Source organism: Castor canadensis, chromosome 9, assembly GCF_047511655.1.
Source record: "Castor canadensis chromosome 9, mCasCan1.hap1v2, whole genome shotgun sequence".
NCBI classification, from domain to species: Eukaryota; Metazoa; Chordata; class Mammalia; order Rodentia; family Castoridae; genus Castor; species Castor canadensis.
In genome coordinates this window covers 39,661,564-39,682,866 of record NC_133394.1, presented here as the reverse complement: position 1 = coordinate 39,682,866, position 21,303 = coordinate 39,661,564, and the positions used below count along the sequence as shown (strand labels likewise).

The window sequence follows — 21,303 nt, the reverse complement described above, 5'->3', positions numbered from 1 at the left end:
TGTAGAAAAGAAAGATTTATTGGAAGCACAGACTGTCAGGGTGCCTCCCTCGGGTTCAGAGTGCAGCAGCTCAGCTGGAATGGGTAGTGGACTTTATAGGAGGGGCTGCACCATGAGGGAGGGAGGGTGTTCCTCCCAGAGAACTGCCGGGCTGCTGGTCCCCGATTATCTGTGATCACCAGATGGAATGGGTGGACATGCATAGCTAGTTGAGAAGCGGTAAGTTCCTGCAGCTTTGCAAGCAGGGAAACAATCAGGGGAGTTTTGCAAGCAGTCATAAATCAGGGGGGTCTGGTTTCGGTGTTAGCCTCTAGATTCCCTGCCTGCCCCAAGAATGCCAGGGACCTAACAGAAACCTACAATGAAACTGAGAACATAGATAAATGAGATAATAATTAGGCCCAACTTTGTAAATGAGCCTATAAACAAAAATTTTACTTGAATACCCATATTTTTAGCAAACTGCATTTCTTAAATTCTCAAGATATGTCACATAAGTCATTAGGAGTGGCTAGTAGTGCTCAATAAATTTATGTTTTATTGGTTGGTATTGCATTGTCTGTTATGTTGGGAAGAATCTTTCTCCCTACTAAATAGCATAGAGAATAACTGTTAATGTCCCTTCGTCTGAATCATTCTTATTAGCATATAACAAGTACATAGACAGTATGGTATCTGCCTAGCAAAGTGGGGTCCTGACTTGAAACCTCAAATACTGCCAAAAAAAAAAAAATCTATAAACCAAGGTCCTAGTTTGACAGTTTGGAGTTGATTTAGTAATTAAGACACATTGTTAATTTAATTTCCTATCTAAGAAAACATTAAGTTACTCTTTATTCATCTCTGAAAACCTAATTTCCACTCAGCCATTTTATATAACATATAATAAACATCTACTATATATATTTAACCAGTTTCTATAATGTATACTAAGTTACAGTACAGTTTCTCATATTACAGAGTTGTAATTAACAGTAGTTACACTTGAAGGAAAGTGAAAAGTGCTCAAAGGAAGTTTTTTTAACGATATGTAGTACTCTCATAAGGAAAAAAAAATCTACCTCATCTTTTCCTATACATTTGATCCAGGAACTTACAGTAAAACAAAAATAAAATAATAATAATGCTTTCCTATAGATATTAAGTAATAAAGAAGCAAACCTTAAGCGTGAGAAACACAATACACTACTATAGTGAAATAGTTTGCTTTCCCCTCATGTGCTATTGAGACTGAAGCTATTTTAGACTGGCTATTGTTTTTCTATATAATATTTTCAATATTTTTGTTCTTTGTACATTTTTTTTCAGTCAAGAGACTCCATCCCATTAAATGACCTAAAGTCAGAAGTATCACCCCGGATTTCAGCAGAGGACCTGATTGACCTGTGTGAGCTCACAGTGACAGGCCACTTCAAAACACCCACCAAGAAAACAAAGTCCAGTAAACCAAAGCTCCTGGTAGTTGACATCCGGAATAGTGAAGAGTATCCTTTGCATGTGTGTTTTTAAAGAGTGGTAATATGCCTCATTCAAATTTTTTCCTTTCTATCAAAGGTTGTGTGGTAAAAACAATGAACATTTCTGGGATTTCTCTGAATTCAAATAGCTAAATAGCTCTCAAACTGAATGGCCCTGCATGAAGTTAAGATAACATTAAATACCAGAGAGCTAAAAATGTTTTTAAAACACTACCAGAAATTGGAATATTTTCTTGCTTTTGTTTTTTGGGGGGCGTGTGTGTGTGTGTGTGTGTGTGTGTGTGTTCCTCTGATGTATATTGTGGTTCCGTAGCTGGAAATTTAAGAAACATAAAGAGTAAGTAAATACCTCAGAGCCTAGAGAAAAACTTTTCCAGACCTCAACATTGAACTTATATTTATTTCAATTTTAAAAATACTGGCTTACAGAAAACATGTACTTTCACTGAGCACAAAGCAAAAGAATATAACTTCCGGTGATCTTGTTTGGCATCAAAGTATGAATAATTATGAAATAATGACAGTTTACCTTTCTCCTTAAGTTTCCATCTTGTCAGATTCCCATGAAGCATGCCTAGATGTTCTCTATAATCTAGGTCATTGACTTTCACACCTTTTTTAATAAAACAACTCTTCCTTAAGTAAAATCTTTCTTAGAAACTGAAGAGTTTTGTAATTTTCTTCATAAATTCACATTTATAGCATTTACTAAGTATGAATGCTATGAGGGTTAGCAGTTTAATGGTTTCTTATGTGCTAAAATTGGCATATAAAGTTTTTACATGCATATTTTCAATCTCAGTTTTTGAAATGAGATTCAAATTGTACATTTACAGAACTGTTTAAACAATCCATGAAATCTCAGGTTACTAACAAATACAATTTAAGATCCCACAATTTTAAGTGATACATGTCAATCTTTTTGTGAAAAGTAGCTACTTTCTATTTTCCCTAGGTTATGAGATGCCTGATTTGGAGAGTATATAAATGTGATGTCCTTGGTTGTTAGGACTTCAGGGACACTGGAAGTTCATTGGCAGGCTTCTTGTGGAGACTCCCAAAGAGGCATTAAATTCCAGTGGGCTATTTGAGGACCCCTTTTCTAGAAGTTCTTCTCTAATCCTTTAAGAGTTAAAAATCCATTTACTGTTTTTAATATTTTAGTTTACTATTTCAGGAGACTAAATTTCTAAAATTAGGTTTTATTTCATTCTTTTTACCTATGTAAAATAATTGAAATGATTGTGAAAGTGAGGGAAGCAATCTAATTCCTAGGTAAAATAAGCTGCTTTCTATTGATGACTTTAAGGGACTACTTTACCACTCCCAGAGCTCTCTCATGATCACTCCTGAAATTCTACTATTAGAGTTTCTGTAATTTAACTTGTAGCATAGATATGCCCAGTTAAAATACGAATACCCTGAAAGAGGTAATACCTTAATCTGGAATCTGTTTCTCGATTATACTTAAGAAGCACATTAGCATATCATTAGCATATCAGCAATTCTAGGGAATTACTCCTAACTTTGGTGTGGTCCACATGAGTAAGGTTTAGGGGGAAAGAAAGCTGAAAAAACAAAGACAGATTTCATCCACTTGACAATAAAAGCACAATCCCCAAACTTTAGAAGAAGGAGGAATCCTAGAAGTGGTCTACTCTAAACCCTATCAGCATTAGTGCCAAAGGGTCAGAGAAGCTAAACAGCAAAGTTTGCGTTGAAATTACATTTTACTTTAATTTGTTTTTATAAGAAAGAAACATGAAATGTTAATCTAAGTAAAGATTTAGTCAAATATTTTTTCCTTCAATATACTGTGGGAATTTTGGAGCAAACAATAATTACATATTACAAAGAAGTCATAGAAAATATTTCTTGTGTGGTGGCATAAATTTCACAAGTAATTGTTAATAGTTCCAAAGGTAATACACAGGCCAAACTGTTGTTTTAATAGTTACAAATAGTTAGAGTTTCAAATTTCCTGGAGTTCATATTAAGGGTGGTCTCAGTCATGCAAATGTGAGTCCAACTGATGGTATCTATAAACAGAAATAGTTTGAAGGAATGTTAATCTCCTTGAAGTCAAGGCTGACTTGAAGTCAAGGCTGAGTTTTTGCTTTGTTTGTAAAGCTCTTACCTTAAAAAAAATGTGCAAGTTTTTTTTTATTTAAAAAACACATAAACCTAACTTCATTATCAAGCCACACTCACTCTTAGTGAATGCTAGTATTATTCTTAATAGTGTATACTTAAGAATTAATTTCTAAAAACTTATCAAAGTAATTTAGAGATGCCTGTAGTCAAAGCAGAATAGATAATAACAAGAAGGTTCTGTAAGAGTTTGTTCATCCTACTTGGATTTTGATTCAATATACTTAAATTAAAACTTCCAGTCAGTTGGATTCCTACATCTGAATGGACCTATATAATGTGGGGGGTATACATAGCTACTGCTGAGGAATATCTCCACTGCCTGGATTAATAGCTGTGAGAGGTGCATTAGCAGTTGAGGCTATTTGCTCTGTTATCCCAGATCCTAGCTGGTCAGTCCTATTTAAGGTCTCCTTTGCCAGACAATGGGGATGCAGAGTTAAATGACAGTTCCTGCTCACCAGGAGCCTATAATCTAGTAGCTAAAATGTACACATTAAATAAACAATTGCAATTCATTGTGAAGTGGTCTATATCTGAGGCATACTCAAAATGTCATTAGAATGCAAAAATGGACATCTAAACCAGCTAATGCTGACTCAAAATGTAAGTCAAAGTTAGTCCTGTAAAGAGATGGAAGACATTTCAGAATGAAAACAAATAAACAAACAATATATACTATATGGGACACCAAGAGAAGGTAAGAAGGATACATTCAGGGAATTAAAAGAACTGTAGGTTGAGATGTCTGGAATATTGAGGGTTAGAAATGAGACTAGAGTAGGCAAAAATAGCTTCATAAAAAACAGTTTGAATTTTATTCTAAAAGCAGGAAAACAATTTTTAATCAGGTAAGTAGAATGCCCTAATTCACATTTCAAGGAAATGAATGATCTATGGAAGGGCTGGGGGTGTGGCACAGTGGTTACCACTTACCTAACATGTGCAACTCACTGAGTTTGACCCCCAGAACTGAAAACAAACCAAATTTAATACTGCTGTGTGGAGGTTGGGTGGGAAAGCAGATAATGGTGCAGATGAGGCCGCAAAGATAGAATCGTCCAGAAATTTGATTCCTTTTTTGGTTGCTGTCATACAGAGTGAGGTTTCTAGATTTTCCCTAAAACAAAGCAGTTTTACTGCATCTTTTAGGTCAGTACCTATGCTGGGGAAGATTCAGAGAAATTAGCTTTACTGCTCTTTTTCTTTTCTCAAAATGTGTCCTGACAAAGAGTAATTCTATATCATGGTGCTTGATAGCATTGCTACATGGAGGTGCCAGAGCACATTTGCTGCTGACACAAGTCACAATTCTGAAATTCATTTACTTAGTAATATGTAAGCTATATTTAGGCACTATGATTAAGCATTATAAGACATTCAAAGATGAAGTAAATGCACATCCTATAAGTGGTTTAGAGGTTTTTGGACATCATATTCATTAATATGCTTAACTCAAGATCAGATTACTATCATGAGAGATATATAGATAATTTTCATTGGAAGGAAACTTTCATAGGTGAAATATTTGAAGAATGAATAATATTTGAACATACAAAATAAGAACTTGGTGTGGTGGTACATGCCTTTAATCCCAGCACTTGGGAGGCTGAAGCAGGAGGATTGTGGGCTCTAGGCCAATTGGAAGTATACAGAGTCCTGTCAAAAGACAGAGAGAAAGAGAGAGACAGAGAAAAGAAGGAAGAGGAGGGGGAAGGGATAAGAAGGAGGAAGGGAGGAAGAGAAAGGAAGGAAGAAGAACGAAGGAGGAAAAGGAAGAAACCAGGCAGAAAATATACTGGTAGCAATACATGATTCATTTTGGAATTGATGTAGTTAGGTCCTATTCATGAGAAATGAATTGAGAAATCTGGGCTTTGTCCTGTAGGCAGTCATGTAAGGTTTCTCAGCAGTAATATGGTAATCAGGACATTTTGTTTTTAGAATTTTAATTTGACAAGATTGTGAATAAAGTGGACTTCCAAGAAAAATACGAAAAGTTGTAGAAAACAGGTACTATAATAGTGTAAGCTCAACATAGTGTCTGAAATAGGTGAGCAGTCATGGAAACAGAGAGGAGAAAGTGAGAGCTTCTGAGAAGTAGAATGTTGATTGGACCACTGATGAGATGTGAAAATCAGTACTTTTTCTGATTTGTCCATTGGGCTACCAGATTTTGTGTAATATGAATTTTTTGATATAAGCACACTCCTGATGCTCTTTGGCAATGTCTAGCAAATAGAATGTTGAGCTGAGTGTGGTGTACTTTATTGGAGGGAGGGCACAGCTTATTGTAAGACAGGATTCTATGCATACTATAAGATCACCATATGCCAAAGAAAAATCATATAGTACTGGAATATATATCCTGTAGTGCAGTCAGAATAGTAAACAGCTCTATTCAAACACCTGGCCAGGTAACTGCTATAATAACTAGATGCATTCTTAACTACAGGATAAGTATCACTTACCCAACATACTTAGAACCAGAATTGTTTTAGATTTTAGAACATTTGCATATATATAATGAGATAACCTAAAAATACTACTCAAGTCTAAAAATGAAATTCATTTCACTTCGTATATAGCTTATACACATAACCTGATATATTTTTAATAATTTGGAACATGAAACAAAGTTTCATAGTATGAAATCTTCCACTTGTGTCATGTTGAAATTTTAAGATTTGGGCACATTTTGAATTGGACTAGGGATACTCAAGTTATTTCGTTATACATTTTAGAGGTTTTGCTTTAATTCCTGACTTCTTTAATCAATTTTATTCCTTCAAGTGTGTCATCAAGAATCCTAATTTCTTTTGAACACTGGAAGATTAAAAATTATTGTTTACTGATACCATTGCCCTTTCCACCAAAACCAAAAAGAAAATTGTGGTAGGCATTGTTGGAATTACACTGTCAAGATAATTTATGATTGAGGCTAATCACCACATGAATACTTTGGTTTTTATTTCATTTATAGTCTCTAAACTGAGTACTTTGAAGTTGGTGCTATTTTGTTTTGGTGGTGGTGGTGGTAGTGGTGGTTTGGGGTTTGGGTTTTTCTGTGCAGTACTGGGGATCCATCCCTGAGCTATATCCCCCTGTTAAGTTCTTCATTTGTAAAGTAATGTAGTAGTAACTATTGGATAGTACACTCTCTATGAAACCTCTTTGGATGTGAGTATCATTTACCCCAGATCTCTGTTCACTCTGATTTCTAGTGGCTTTTTTAAATTCAAAGGGTGCATGGAAACAATTTAAATTTTTGCCTAGAACATAAGGAAAGCAATGACATAATAGTCATAATCCTAAACTATGTACCGTTGCATGCTCATCTCCAATGCTGCCTTGATATGAAGAACCTGCATGTGCTCATCTTTCATGACAGGACAATGAAATAAAAGAGAAAGATCATTTTCACCATATTCTCTATCAGATTCTCTCCTTGCCAGATTTAGCCCAGGACTGATTACAGTTAACTCTGGTCACTTGAAGTGACCAAATATCAGACAAACTATCTTCTACTTCATTTTTGTTTTTTTGAGACAGAGTCTAGCTAGGTAGCCCAAGCTAGCTTGAACTCACTATGCCCAAGGCTGGCCTCCAATTTATTTTTTCTGCTTCTGTCTCCCAAGTGCTTAGATTATAAGCACTCACTGTTATATACATTTCACTTGTATTAATTAAACACAAAATATACGCAAATATTTGCTTTTCTTTCAAATAAAGAGCATACATAGTATTTCACCATGATTTTTCAGAACTTGAAAGGTAATAAAAGTATTCTACTACCTTTACAATGTAATCTAACTAACTTTAAGAGGTTCAGAAATTGCCTTAAGGAGTTTTACTCTATCTTAAAATGTCAATCACATGAGAATTTGCATTATAAGCAGTGAAATTTAAATAATTTCGAAGAATAAAAGATCCTTAAATAACCAAAATGGTTTTCTTCATTGTCCAACTTATTAAAATAAAACTGTACAGATATGTAACTAGGCCAATCTCATTCCCCTCTGCTGTTTGCCAATAATGCAGTTAAGAATAGATGATTTAGAGCTTTGACAACCCTGTCTGCAAGCATTCTTGCTTACTCAGTTTTTTGGTGCTAGAAGTTTCGAAACAAAGAGTATTCTGGATGAGTGTTCATAGATGTTTTTCCATGACTTTTTGATTAAATTAGATAAAGAATAAGGGAACTGGTTTAAGGCTCTCTTTCTTTTGTGTCTTGTGTTCCAAAGTATAAATGAAAAAGTTTGAAATATTTGTATTTTGGATAGTAACTTTCCTCTTCTCAAAGACTCTATTGCTACCATATTTTGTCAAGCATTTTAATATTTAATCTAGACTTTTTTAAAAAGATCAAACCATAAAGCATAACCAACTGAAAATTCTACCATAACAAGTTTATGGCATACTTCTGGTAACTAAAAGACAGTTTAGACAAGAATTCTTTAAAAGAGCATAATAAATAGGTGGTAGTAAATCCATAAAATTATTCAGAGTTTATCCATCTATTAGTTTAGGTATTAGGTTTTGGACATTTATATACCAGTGGGTACTTTGTAAAGCCAAACATTCATAGAATTTATCTTTTAAGTAAATTTTCTAATACGTGGCTGAATAAATCCTATGTAAACGGCACTCGACTATGATTTTACATAGAAAAGCTTAACACATCCTGAACACTATCTTTTGTTTCTGACTTTCCAGGAAGATAATCAGATTGGCTCATTGGCTCACCCTGCATCAGATGTCTGCCTTTACCCTCCCACCTCCATTATCCTGCCCGCCATGGTTGTGGCAGGGTGATCTGATGCAAACATGATAGCCTAGACTCACCCTTTCGCAAGGGCAGTGACTGGGGCTCCTCCAAATAGGAAAGTAGAGAACAGGCAGCAACTTAAACATGTCTGCCACAGCTTTTGACTAGGATGGGTTTGTATTTCTTTTACTACTGTAAAAGCACTAGGAAGAAGAGATGCTCACACTTGATAAGCACTGTTTGATAAACAGAAACTCCCTCCAGCAACTGATTCACACCTGACAGATGTACATATGTATACTGAGAATAAGTGAGTCATTGGGTTCCTGGTTTGTGATTATCATAAATTTTCATTTTAATGTACATCTTTACTAAAAATAAGAGTCCTGTCTGGTTTTTTTTAATATGTACTTTCAGAATAATTACATTTTTAGGTAAAGCCTCCATTCTTTATGCAAACTATGGTTCACAATATTGAATAATTCTAAATATTTGAGAAACTAATACTGATAAAGTTCCTGATTATAAATTCTCTGCTCTTTTTAGAAGACTAACTAAACAATGTCCATGGGAATTCTAATGATGATTGTCTTAATTTTTCAGAAATTCTTTATGGCAATTTCTGCAATTATTAATGTCAAATGGTTTTCTTTAAAGAAGAAAACAATGTCACAACAACTAAATTTAAAATTTTAAATATAAGAAATGTGGCCAGGCTCCACCATCATTCTTTTTTTGCAGTTCTGAGAGATTGAACCCAGGACCTCACACATGCTACCCACTATAATTTTTGAGAACTAGACTCTCAAATTGATCCTGTCTCCACTAATGAGTAGAATAAAAGAAAGAGGAACTAGTATAAAAAGACACTGTACCTACAAAGTATGGGACAGTTGAGAAAATATTGTTTCAATAAGTAATTTGAATTTCCCCTTTCTGCAGTGATGAGTTTTGGGGGAAAATACTACTTGCTTGTATCCTAATGTTTTAAAGCTCTATAACTTTTACATTTGCTAAATAACATACCTAAGATGGAATTGGGGGGGGGAAATGCCCCCCGAATTGAACACGTAACATCCCATAATGCCCTTATTGAACACATAAACATCCATTTCAAGGTTGTCATTAGTGATTATTAAAAAAGGGAAGAAATGTTGCCTAAAAATCTTACAAACTGCTCTGCCATTTACTCCTTTCCTAGCCTTACTCCACAATGTTGTCTGCATGCAAATCTAATATGTTGCTTTTCTTCTTAAAAAAACTTTCAGAATTTCATTGCTGTCAGAAAAAGGCCAATATCATAAAGGCTTACAAGATCCTGCATGGTCTGGCCTCTACCTCCATTTCCAGCCTCAACTTCTTGTGCACCTCCATGTTCTCTGAACTCCACTGACATTGTCTTTCTTTCATTTCTCTTTGTTGTCCATGTGCCTCCCCACTTCAAGCCCAGAATTTCTCCCTGAACTTTTTTATCCCCTCTACCACCCACTCACATGATTATTCTACCCTTTTACCTAACTTTTACTAATTTTTCAAAATTTAACTAAGACATCACTTCATCAGTGAAAACCTTCCTTGTCTCCTCCAATTTGACATATCTATTAAAGCATATACTTCTCTTTTAGAACAATTTTCTCATTTGTTACTATTTTATGTTATTTGATTATTAATGTTTGATTATCTTTTTCTCTAGATTCTATATAATAATTTTTTAGTTTCTAAGATTCTGTTTTCATTCATTCAACTTTACTTTTATTTGTTAAAGCATATATTTTTGTCTTTAAGGTCTTAATACATTTCAAATTTTTTAAACTAATAGATGCCTTTAATGCCTAGATTCAAAGTAATAGTGAATTAAACCACCAGAGTCCTTCTAAAGAAATTAACCAACAGCAGAAGAGTTTCCAGCTAGTACCAATGACCTCTAGCAACTCTAAGTAGAACCATATTTACCAGTAACTTACCCAAAATGGATAGACTTTTTCCAATTTCAAGTTAGAACTGAGATTATCCAATTGCCTCTATCACTTTCAGAATTTTGAGATAATAATGGTTGTTATAATGAAATAGAAGGTTTGAATACTGTGCATCCTATGTGATTATCATCACTATACTGCATTAGGGTCACTTTCATAGTTCTTCATTTAACAAGGAATGATATCATTACCTCTTTGGCTACTGTTCTTTCTCTTTTTTATTTCATTTTCAAGTTTGACCTCTCCGCACTCCCAGAGGGAATTACTTCACTTAGGTAGACTCATGTGAGCATTAAGACTTTTTGTAATATCCTCTGGGAATCATTTACCTCCTTTACATTCAAGTTTGTACACACACAAAAGAAATATTTTCCTTAAGCTTACCTTCTCAGTTTTATTCGGGGTCACATTTCAGGCAGCATCAACATTCCATTCAGTGCTGCATTCACTACAGAAGGAGAGCTAACCCCAGGCCCTTACACCACTATGCTTCAGAACTTCAAGGGGAAGGTCATTGTCATCGTGGGACATGTGGCAAAGCATACAGCTGAGGTAAGTGTGCTCATAGATGTGTGTGTGTGTGTGTGTGTGTGTGTGTGTGTGTGTGTACTTATTTATCTGCCTGTTAGCTAGCCTGCTTAAAAAGCATATTTCTTCAGGAATTCATCATAAATGAAATGTTTTGAGGATCTTTCTGTATTCTTACATGTATGAGTTTGTCTGCCTTTATTTCAAGGCCTTCCCCCTGAGTTTTCAACATCAGGATCAGTAATGAGTTGAGAAAAATCAGAATGATAGCTGCTATGGGGTTTGGATGTTATTTGTTAAAGATTTATGTATTAGGAGCTTAGTCTTAGTTTGGGGCCTAGTAGAAAGTCCCTTGGTCATTGAGGGTGGGCCCTTGGAGGGGACTGTGGGATCCTAGTCTCTTCATTGGCTTCCTATTTCGAGATGTGATCTCCTCCACACACATTCCTGGGACATTACCGGAACTAGCATTGTATTGTTTGGACGGTGAGCCTCCAGTTTTTTCATTACAGTGATGAAAAACTGATTAATAAAATATCATAGGTTTTACAGGTTTGGTATCTTTTTCTAATAGCTTTCTGAAGCTGTGAAAATGCAGCTTGCATTTCTTCCATTGGAGAAAAGCAGAAGGGCTAGAGTGTAGGCTCTGAAAACCAGCCAAGTGGAAGTTGTTGGATTTGGGAGTTTTGCTTATTAGAAGCTCAAAGCTTTTGATGAAGTATACCAACTTTCACATATGAGGAATACCTGAACAAAATTACCTGTTCTTTCATGGCCATATTCTAAGCAAATTAAATAAAGCAATGCATAGATATGAAGGCAAAAAATAATCACCTTTTTCTTTTTTTAAATAAAGTACATATTGGAGACTATAACGTGGCATGAGAGCCAAACAGACTAAAAGTAAATAAAAACACTGCCAAAGTACAAGTCCTTTCTTTAAAGGGAGGAAGGAATCTCTCCTGGGAAAGTAGCAGAGGTAGTTGCTCCCTAAAGGCAGCTTCTTCTCAAGAAGAAGGCCAGGGCAGGGCCTTTCCAATTTACCAATCAAATGAATCTTTCTATTTCCCAGGGCAGAGTGAATACAGGGACAAAAGAAAGGTCAGGAATATGCTTACAAAATATTCCTCATCAAAGAAATTAGGGGTAAAGATAAAACATTCCCCTCCAATGTACATATTCATTCATGCTGTGTGAGCTGAGCAAAACAGAAATGTGGTCACTGAAAACATAGTTGTATGAGGACTGGAAGACATTTGGTCTTAGAGTATTTTTTTTTAATAGTTCATAGGGTGTTTTAAATGTCCCCAAATCCTTATTTCAGAAGTGTAGTGCTGGCAGGACACAGTGGCTCATGTCTATAATCCCAGCTACTCAGGAGCAGAGATCTGAATGATCACAGTTCTCAAGGCTAGCATGGGCAAAAACTTAGCAAGACCCCATTTCAATCAATAAGCCAGGTGTGGGGTGCATGCCTGTCATCCTCTCTACCCAGGAGTGATAAACAGGATTAGAGTCTAGACCATGTGAAAACATGATACCCTGTCCAAAAAGTAAAACAGGAAAGACTGGATACATGGCTCAAGTGGTAGAGCACTTGCCTAGCCAGCTGAAGGCCCTGAGCTCAAACCCCAGTACCACCAAAAAAAAAAAAAAAAAAAAAATTTCAGGACTAATAATAGCATTTACTTTGACATTAAATGAAGGTCAACCCTACTAAAGTATCTGAAGTATGGTCAATTAAGTAGTATCGGTTAAAAAGTAACTGAGTCAATATCATGTCATAAATCACACCTTCTATATAATTGTCTCTAGTGTCTAACAGAGAATATCAGAACACGCCAATTTCAGAGAAAGTCAGTATAGTAACTGGCCACTATCATACATAATTTTGTCAATGGGAAAATGTTATAATTAAAGCTATGATATCAATATTATTTTGACATAATTTGTTAAGTTATTATTATTATTAATTTACTATTACTGTACTGCTGGTGCTACATTGGTCTGTATTACAATGTCATTCCAATGAAAAATGTCAGTTCAATTATAAAGTATACCAATACATTCGTCCTACATAGAAATATTATTGAAAACCATGTATTTTTAGGATCCACATAATATGCAGATTTAGGGATAAATTCCAACAATGATAATAATCCCAATTATATGCTAGTAATATACTATGGTAAGTATATTACATATATTATCTCATTATATTCTTCATGACAATTCTGTGAGGGAGGAATCATTCTATCTCACACATGAGAAAAACTTAGAATCAAAGTTTATCTAACATGTCCATGTCTAAGCCAGGATTGAAACACAAGTCTGTATCACCCTACAGACCATGCCTTTAACTCAATGAGCTCATGAGGTTTTTGAATCTGTGTGCTGCCACATACACACACAGTAGTTCTTTCCAGTGTATGATTCCAAGACCACAAATAAACATTTATTCTACAAGTGCTTACAAACTTAGGGTTGCCATGTATTCTAGATCCCAGTTGCTCACCTAGTGAGGGCCTCTGATAAGTTATGGGAGAAAAAGGTATCCGGATATTTGTCCCCCTAGATCTTTCTCTCAAAAATAGATTGGCTGTGTCCCTCTACTGAAGGATAATACTTCTCTCCAGGAAGCCTTCTCTCTACAACTTTCAGATCAGCTCCTGGTTCCTTTAACTCTAGGGGTGGCAGCAGTTCTGCTTTTGCTAGCCATGGGTAACTACACTGTCCCTTATGGCTCTCTTCCATCCACCTACACTTTGGAAGTAACTGCCCCTCCCATTTATCCTAAGTGTTTGTTAGGACCCTGACTTCCATAAGAATAGTATTTAACATACATGAGTTTTTTGTCAGCCTAGATTAGTATCTCTATTATGTTTCTTAATTAGTTGTGTTAAATTGGGCAAGTATGTGACCTTTCTATGTCACCATTCATTTATAAAATGAGAATAAGCACAGCATTGATTTGCAGATTTTGGAGTAGGCATATAAAGTTTATTGAAGAGCCTGATAGTAGTTATCACTCAATGTCAACTATTAATTTTATTTTCAAGTTTGTTATTTGCATATATGTGAATTTAATAAATACTATTTTGTGTATAATTATAATTAAAAAGTTCTAGAGTTTGGGCAAACATCAGTGAAATTAGAGTATAAGCCACTCGACTTTCCTATCCCTCCACAGAAATATAACGACAAAAAAAAATAAACTGTACAGTCTTTACCATTGAATGTGATGTTTACTAAGTTTTTCATATATGGCTTTTATGTATTGAGGATGTCATTTATTTCTAGTTTATTGGGTATTTTAGCATAAAAAGGTGTTGAATTTTGACAAATGCTTTGTTCACACTAATGAGATGATTAATTGGTTTTTCACTTCCTTCTATTAGTGTGGTACATTATAATAATTGATTTTTGCCTATGCTAAATCTTGCATTACAAGCATAAGTTCCACTTGGTCATGGTGTATAATCCTTTCAATATATTGATGCATTCAGTTTCCTAGAATTTTCCTTAGGATTTCTGCATCAATATTCATCAATGTTATTAGTCTGTACTTTTCTCATCTGGCTTTGGTATTAGGCTAACACTTGCCTCACAGAATGCATTACAAAATATTCCCTCATCTTCAGCTTGTTGAAGGATTTTAAGATTTATGTTAATTCTCACCAGAGGTATTAGGCAAGAAATATAAATAAATTTATTTAAATTGGAACATAAGTTAGTTTCCTAGGACTGTCATCAAAAACTGGGTGGCTTCAAACAGCAGAAATGCATTCTCTGATAGTTATAGAGGATATAAAACTAAAACGACGGTGTCAGCGCATGCATGCTCCACCTGCCTTCTTGCTCTTGCCCAGCTTCTAGTTGTGACCAGGAATCTTTGTTGTTCCTTGATTTATATCACTTTTTGACTCTGTTGTCAAATGTTGTTCTCCCTGAGTTTATCTGTCTCTGTGTCTTGTCTCTTCTCTTTCTTACAAGGATGTCAGTCATTTAGACTAAGGGCCCATTCTATTCCAGTATGACCTCACTATTGACACCTAACCTATTTCCAATAAGGTTACATTCTGACATTCTAGAAAGGACATAAATTTTAGAGGGACATTGTCCAACATAGAACACAAAGGAAGAAGTAAAGCTAACACTATAGATAACTTGAGCTTATGTTTGGAAAACTAGAATCCACTCAAACAACACATCTATTAGAAAAAATAAATCCAGCAAATTTTTAGAATATAAAATTAGCACACACACACACACACACACACAAAACATGCAAAAAATCTGTTTTATTTCTACATACTAACAGTGAACAATCCAAAAAGGAAAGTAAGAAAACAATTCCATTTATAATACCATCAGAAATCATTAAAATACTAAGGGCCTAAGTAAGATCCTCCAGGGATCATCTCCCCACAAACACACCAAGTTGAACAGCTATTCACATACCACACTACCTTCACAAGAGCTCAGGAAATAAGGTGTAAGTCAGTGGTGTAAGTCAGTGCTTGGCGAAGCCCCATACCCACAGACTAGCCACTGGAACTGCATTACGCCATGCTCTGATTGACCCCCTCACTACTCCAACCTTAGGGAGTAGAGAAGGGAGCAAGCCTCTACTTACTAAGGAGCAGGACATAAAAACCAGCACAAGATTTTGTTTAGGAGCTAATGCCAGACTCACTGCAATGAGACCCAGCATCCAGAAGATACTTAATACTTCATACACAGGTCATTGCTCACAGATTCTCTAGATTAGCCCCAGCATCAGGCAGACACTTTCATACAGAAGGAACAGATTTGCTTCAGCCTGTGTCTTTTCTACCCTAGGGGTAAGCTTGGTGCTTACCCAAGCTTGGAGCACATCCATCCATATCCCAAGACAGTATTGACCCTACAGCTATGAAACTCAGGTGTGACCTAGCTCAATTCAGCCTTGTTGGTCAATGGACTCTCTCCACCAACCATCTCCCAACATCAGGCAGCACAGCTATTTCCAGGCCAGTGTTTAAAGATAGGGCTACAGAGCTTCTCTGGCACCGGGCCCCCCCCCAAAAAAAATTGACAGCCCAATGGGACAGATAACCCTGAGCTGAGGCATGGGCCTTGGTGCACCCCTCAGACTGTGAAGGTCCTTATGGCTATGAACTTAGGCATGACTCAACTTAGCTTCAGTCTATGTGGCCAAGGCACTACTTTCACTAACGCTACTCTAACATTGAGCATCATAGCATGTGGAAGATCCTGATCACTGGGGGAAGAACAAAGTACTAAGCATAAAACTAGCATTTAATGATAGGCTGGTGAAAACTAACACTGGGAATATCCTAAGAGCTCCCATTCCAAGAGTGGATAGAGCCTGTACAACAGCTCTGGTGCCAGGGGAAGACACAAGGCCCTTGTCTTTCAGATATCTATTCCTGCTAGCATCTCCTCCAGCTGGCTATAGCAGTCTTGGGTGACAAGTGTACCTTAACAATAGGCAACTCACACCAGTGAGACCTGGTCCTACCCCTGTGCCCAGTGTTGTGAGAGTCTGGCAGGCTGTGACACAGGTGGATGGTACTGCTAGACACAGGCATTACGTAGTATCCTAGGGCTGATTCATCCACAGTGATTCTTTCCCCCAGAGCCAGGCAGAATCCCATAGTGCCTGGTCACAAGCTAGTAACTATGAGTGAGACATCTGGATATATTGCAGCCACAGGGAGAGCTCTGTAAAACAGACTACTCTTTCTAGGTATTTTATTGGTTCATTCTGAGGAGCACACTACCAGTGTGTTTGAGACAAAACTTGACTTGAATTACACCCTAGAACTGAAATAATGGTAACACACAGACTCCCAGCAACATGAACCTGGACACCATACAGGTTCTAGGGTTTGATATGTCGAGTCCTTACCATTTTTGCCCGTTCATCTGAGCCCTGCAATTCTTGGTCATACAAAGTAAAGAAGCTTTCATAAGAGTGTTCTTATGGGATTACTTTTACCTCTGAAGATGCTTATTTACAAAAATAAACAGTGATTTCCAAACAAGTAGCACCTTCTCTTCTAAGATGGAACTAGTACAGAGTCTTAGTTTGTAAAATTAAGAGAACAACACTTAAATGCTATGCAAATGAAGCAGTAGTGCCAATTCTAGTGGGTACAGTTGCAAATTTTCCTTGCAAATGTTTATGATTTTATGTCACATCTGTATCTGGACTTGGAAATTATTAGTTTGCAAAACAGTAGACAAGGATAATAATTTTTCTTGGTCCACATCTTGTATTAAGACTTGGTAAAAGATCTAATCTGAAAATCCAACAAGTGAAAATATTAAATTAAATTCTAGCTACTTGGTAAGTAGAGGTAGGAGGATTATGGGTGAAGGACAGCCCAGGCAAAGTGTTAGCCAGACCTTATCTCAAAGAACAAGCTGGGAGTGGTGGCACACATCTGTGATCCCAGATATGTAGGAGGCATAAATAGCAGGATCATGGTTCAAGGCCAGAGTACGCAAAAAGCACAAGAACCTATCTGAAAAACAGCTAAAGCAAAAAGGTCTGGAGGTGTGGAGAAGATCACTTGCCTCACAAGCACAAGGCATTGAGTTCAAACCCCAATGCAGCCAAAAAAATTAAAATAAAAGAATCACCAGTGTTGTGTATGGCAGCTTAAGCCACTGTCTTTTCTAATACAAATATGAAGGAATCACTACACAGTGACTAAATGCATACATAAATATATTGTCAAAACACAGAAGACAGATAAGGTCTGAGAAACACAGATTATTCAGGTGCCTGCATGACTATAGTCATCAACTGTTGCTTATAATTAATTAGCAGTTTTTTGCTGTGAAATGATTTCTTTACAATTACGTATTTGGCCTTGCTCCCACAGTAAGTACATCAGAACACCTTTAGAATCTGCTATTTCTTACCTAGATAAAATGTTGCTTTCTCTCAGAATAGGGCAACGGTAACTAAAAAGATCTTAATTTAATTAGGGTCCCATGCAAAGGTTTCCCTGGACTTAAATTAAATTGTCCTTGATCTCATTGTCAGTTATACCTTAACTCACCTTATCCTAAAGGTTAAGTAAAGAAGTGAGCTACTGTTTAATCAGTCATATCAGAGTATACTATGAGCTAAGTTATAATAATTTTAAAGAGATTCAAATAACCTTTGGTATTGAAATGGACTCCCAACTGAAATATGTGCTACAGATCCAAGGGTGAATCTGATTTTGTGCCGCTCCTTGCAGCTATGTGGCCAAGTTTAATTTGATAAGCCAAACCAGTATAGACTGCATCTATTGGTCAGATTTATGGGAACAGGAAGACTTTCATATCAAAATGAGTTTAAAGTCAATGCCTTAATGGCGTCACATTCAAAGTGCAAATCATGGTCAGGTCTCACTTTTGTCTCATTGCAAAGATGATCATTTTTTCAAAACTCACAGGAGAAATTCATCTCCAGTTGCTCAACTGGAATTAGATTTCTGGGCATAAAGAGCATGCTATATACAGAAATCCCCATAAAATATCTCTTACAAAATTGAAATGTGCTGAATTAATCCCAGAGAACAAGTGTCTAAGTGTGGGAATTAAAGCAGTAATTAAGATGGAGATAGTCTACCAACTCTATCATGTTGTAAATGAATGAGGATGTTAAAAAGAATATTTTGCAAATTGCTTGAGCAAATTGCTCAGGTTTTTATTTTTAAAATTAGTCAAGTGTTTTCTAGTAGAAAATATGTCTCTTTGGTTTTTGATACACATAGCAACATTACCCATCCTACCCTACTCTAAACCTAGAGTCAAAGTCTTATTTATCTCATCTGGACAGAACCCACAGTGAATCCATTGCTTTCCTATAAGAAATTATGAGGTATAGTGAGACTGATTTAGTGCAAGACTGTGACTTCTGTGTTATTGGGTTATTTCTACCGTGTGAAAGCAATGCAGTGGGATACAACTCCAGAGATAATAATGAGTCTCAGACTGGAAAATTGGCCAATAATGTGGACCACAAGAAACGAAAGCTCCAAATTTGTTTTTCATCATTGAAACTCATAACATTTTTAAAAAATCATTAACTTTCTCTAGATCGTATTTTGTGTTTGTGAGATCACTAAGATTTCATCCCTGATAGTATATTACATTCAAAATGTTATATAAGGAAGAAATTGGATGAATTTTTTTCATCTCACTTTATCTTTTCAATCTTTTGGAAAATATTAGGAACAATACATCCTACCTTTAAAATGTTATACTCTTAGCATAAAAATTAGTGCTTTTTTTGTCATCAGAAGAAATACTCATCTGAATGTGATATCTAATTGCAGTCATTGTTGCTCCAAAACAAGCTAGAAAAATGTTCATATACACATATATTTCATTGGAAGATCTGGGCAAGAGATGATTTTGCAGCTATTCTAGGATTAAACATTGTGAATGGCTGATGCTTTCTACATGTAGTATGTAAAATGTAAGTTTAAATTCTGACATCTATTTTCAACTGAGAAACTGAATCTGAAAATTATCAGATTCATAATAAGCAAGGAATGTTGCAGCTTTTTTAAAAGTAAGATAATAGTCCAATTATGTTCATTTATACTCCCCTGAACCACCAAGTTCATTTGGTCTTTCATTTTATGTTGAATGTTATCTTATTACCTCTCAGATCAGATAACCAAGCTAATTTCATGATACTATGATGATTACTGATAACCTTCACCTTTTTGCAGTCCATTTGGTTTGGATTATCCTAGTCTGTTCAGTCTACTATAGCAAAATATCATGGACTTAAAACAATAGAAATTTATTTCTCACAGTTCTGGTGTGGCTTACCAAATTAAAATTGTTCTGAAAGCTGAGAAATCTAAGGTGTGCAGACTTAGTATCTGGTAAGGGCCTGCTTCATGGCTCATTGATTGCATCTTTTCTCTGTGTCCTCCTATGTCAGGGCAAGGAAGCTTTCTGGAGTCTGTTTTATAAAAGTGTTAGAGCCAGGAGTGTAGTTCAGTGTATACCACAGCCTAGTGCACACAAGGCCTGGGTTCAATTCCCATTACCACAAAAAAGATAGAGACACAGATATAGATCTATAATTACTGTTCTCATTCATGAAGGCTCTGCTCTCAAGACCACATCACCTCCTAAAGGCCCACATCCTAATACTATCACCCTGGGTATTAGAAATTAGAAAAATGAATTTGAGGACAAGATAGACTTTTACTGTGGTAGCCTTCTCTTGTTAACCCTGTCTTCTTCCTCTCTTTGCTCAAACTCTCCCTCCTACCCCGTTAGTCCCATAGAGATTATCCTACTACAAATTTGTTGTCAAAAAACTAAACGAGGGCTGAAGGTGTGGCTGAAACAGAAGAACACTATTGTGCCTACCAACCAAGCACAATGCCGTAAGTTCAAACCCAGAACCACCACCTACAACAACAATTAAAAAGACTAAATGATTCCTAAAACACTTTTAACCAATTCAGCATTTGTATTGTCCCTATAGTAAACTTCTCTAGCTCCAGATAGTATCTACCTAGTTCTTCACCTACTTTTAACACACTTTTTATGAGAATTTCTACCTCTTTGGAAATTTAATAGGTGCCTTTATATGTGTTCTTTAAGCACTTAAAGAATGAGAAGTACTGGGCACCAGTGGCTCCCACCTGTAATCCTAGCTATTCAGGAGGTAGAGATCAGGAGGCTTGTAGTTTGAAGCCAGCCCGAACAAATAGTCCAAGAGACCCTATCTCGAAAAAACCCATCACAAAAAAGGACTGGTGGAGTATCTCAAGGTGTAGACCCTGAATTCAAGCCCCAGTACTGAAAAAAAAAAAAAATGAGAAGTGAATCTCCTTTATCAGTTCCAAGTATGCGAGGAATTCTTTCTTGATTTTTGTTACATCTCTAAGCACTGTATATGATTGCACTTGGCTTTTTTCCTATCCTTTTCCTTGCCTTGCTTGTCAGCAAATGTTTTAGTCTGTGACTTTATATCAGATTATAAGGAAAGGTTTTAAACATTAGTGCAGCTTGAACATGTCAAACTTTGTATAAAGGTTAAAAGTAACAGTGAAAACTCTCCTGCATAACTGATTTGTTAAATAATGGAAGATAATTTACCCTGAAAGACCTATGTACTAAAAATTGACTTGTAGAGTTCCTTTTCTTCTAGCTTTTCAGAAGTTTTACGAAGTAAAAATAATGTAGCAATTATAGTAAATGGGACCTTAAAGCCTCTAATCCAGACTTTTACTGTTTTGCCTATTTTTATTGGAAGCATTGTGTTTAAGGTGTAAATAATTTTTAACAGCGCAAAGGGATTTTATTTCCATTTCCAGAATCAGATCATCATGTGAATCAGATCTCTGGCACTTACTTTCATGACCTG

General features: G+C 36.0%; 1 protein-coding gene across 10 annotated transcripts in view; it reads left to right on the top strand.

The window, feature by feature from the left end:
* Tbck (TBC1 domain containing kinase) overlaps positions 1–21,303 on the top strand; it is a 229,759-nt gene that overhangs the window by 190,471 nt on the left and 17,985 nt on the right. For 7 of the 10 annotated variants that reach the window (XM_074041488.1, XM_074041489.1, XM_074041487.1 and 4 more), the window contains 2 exons: positions 1,309–1,484; positions 10,766–10,925. In XM_074041488.1, the coding sequence (XP_073897589.1) occupies positions 1,309–1,484; positions 10,766–10,925 (336 nt within the window). Of the gene's footprint in view, positions 1–1,308; positions 1,485–10,765; positions 10,926–21,303 lie in introns of those variants that run through there. The other 3 variants (XM_074041495.1, XM_074041494.1, XR_012435639.1) reach the window with 2 other exon arrangements.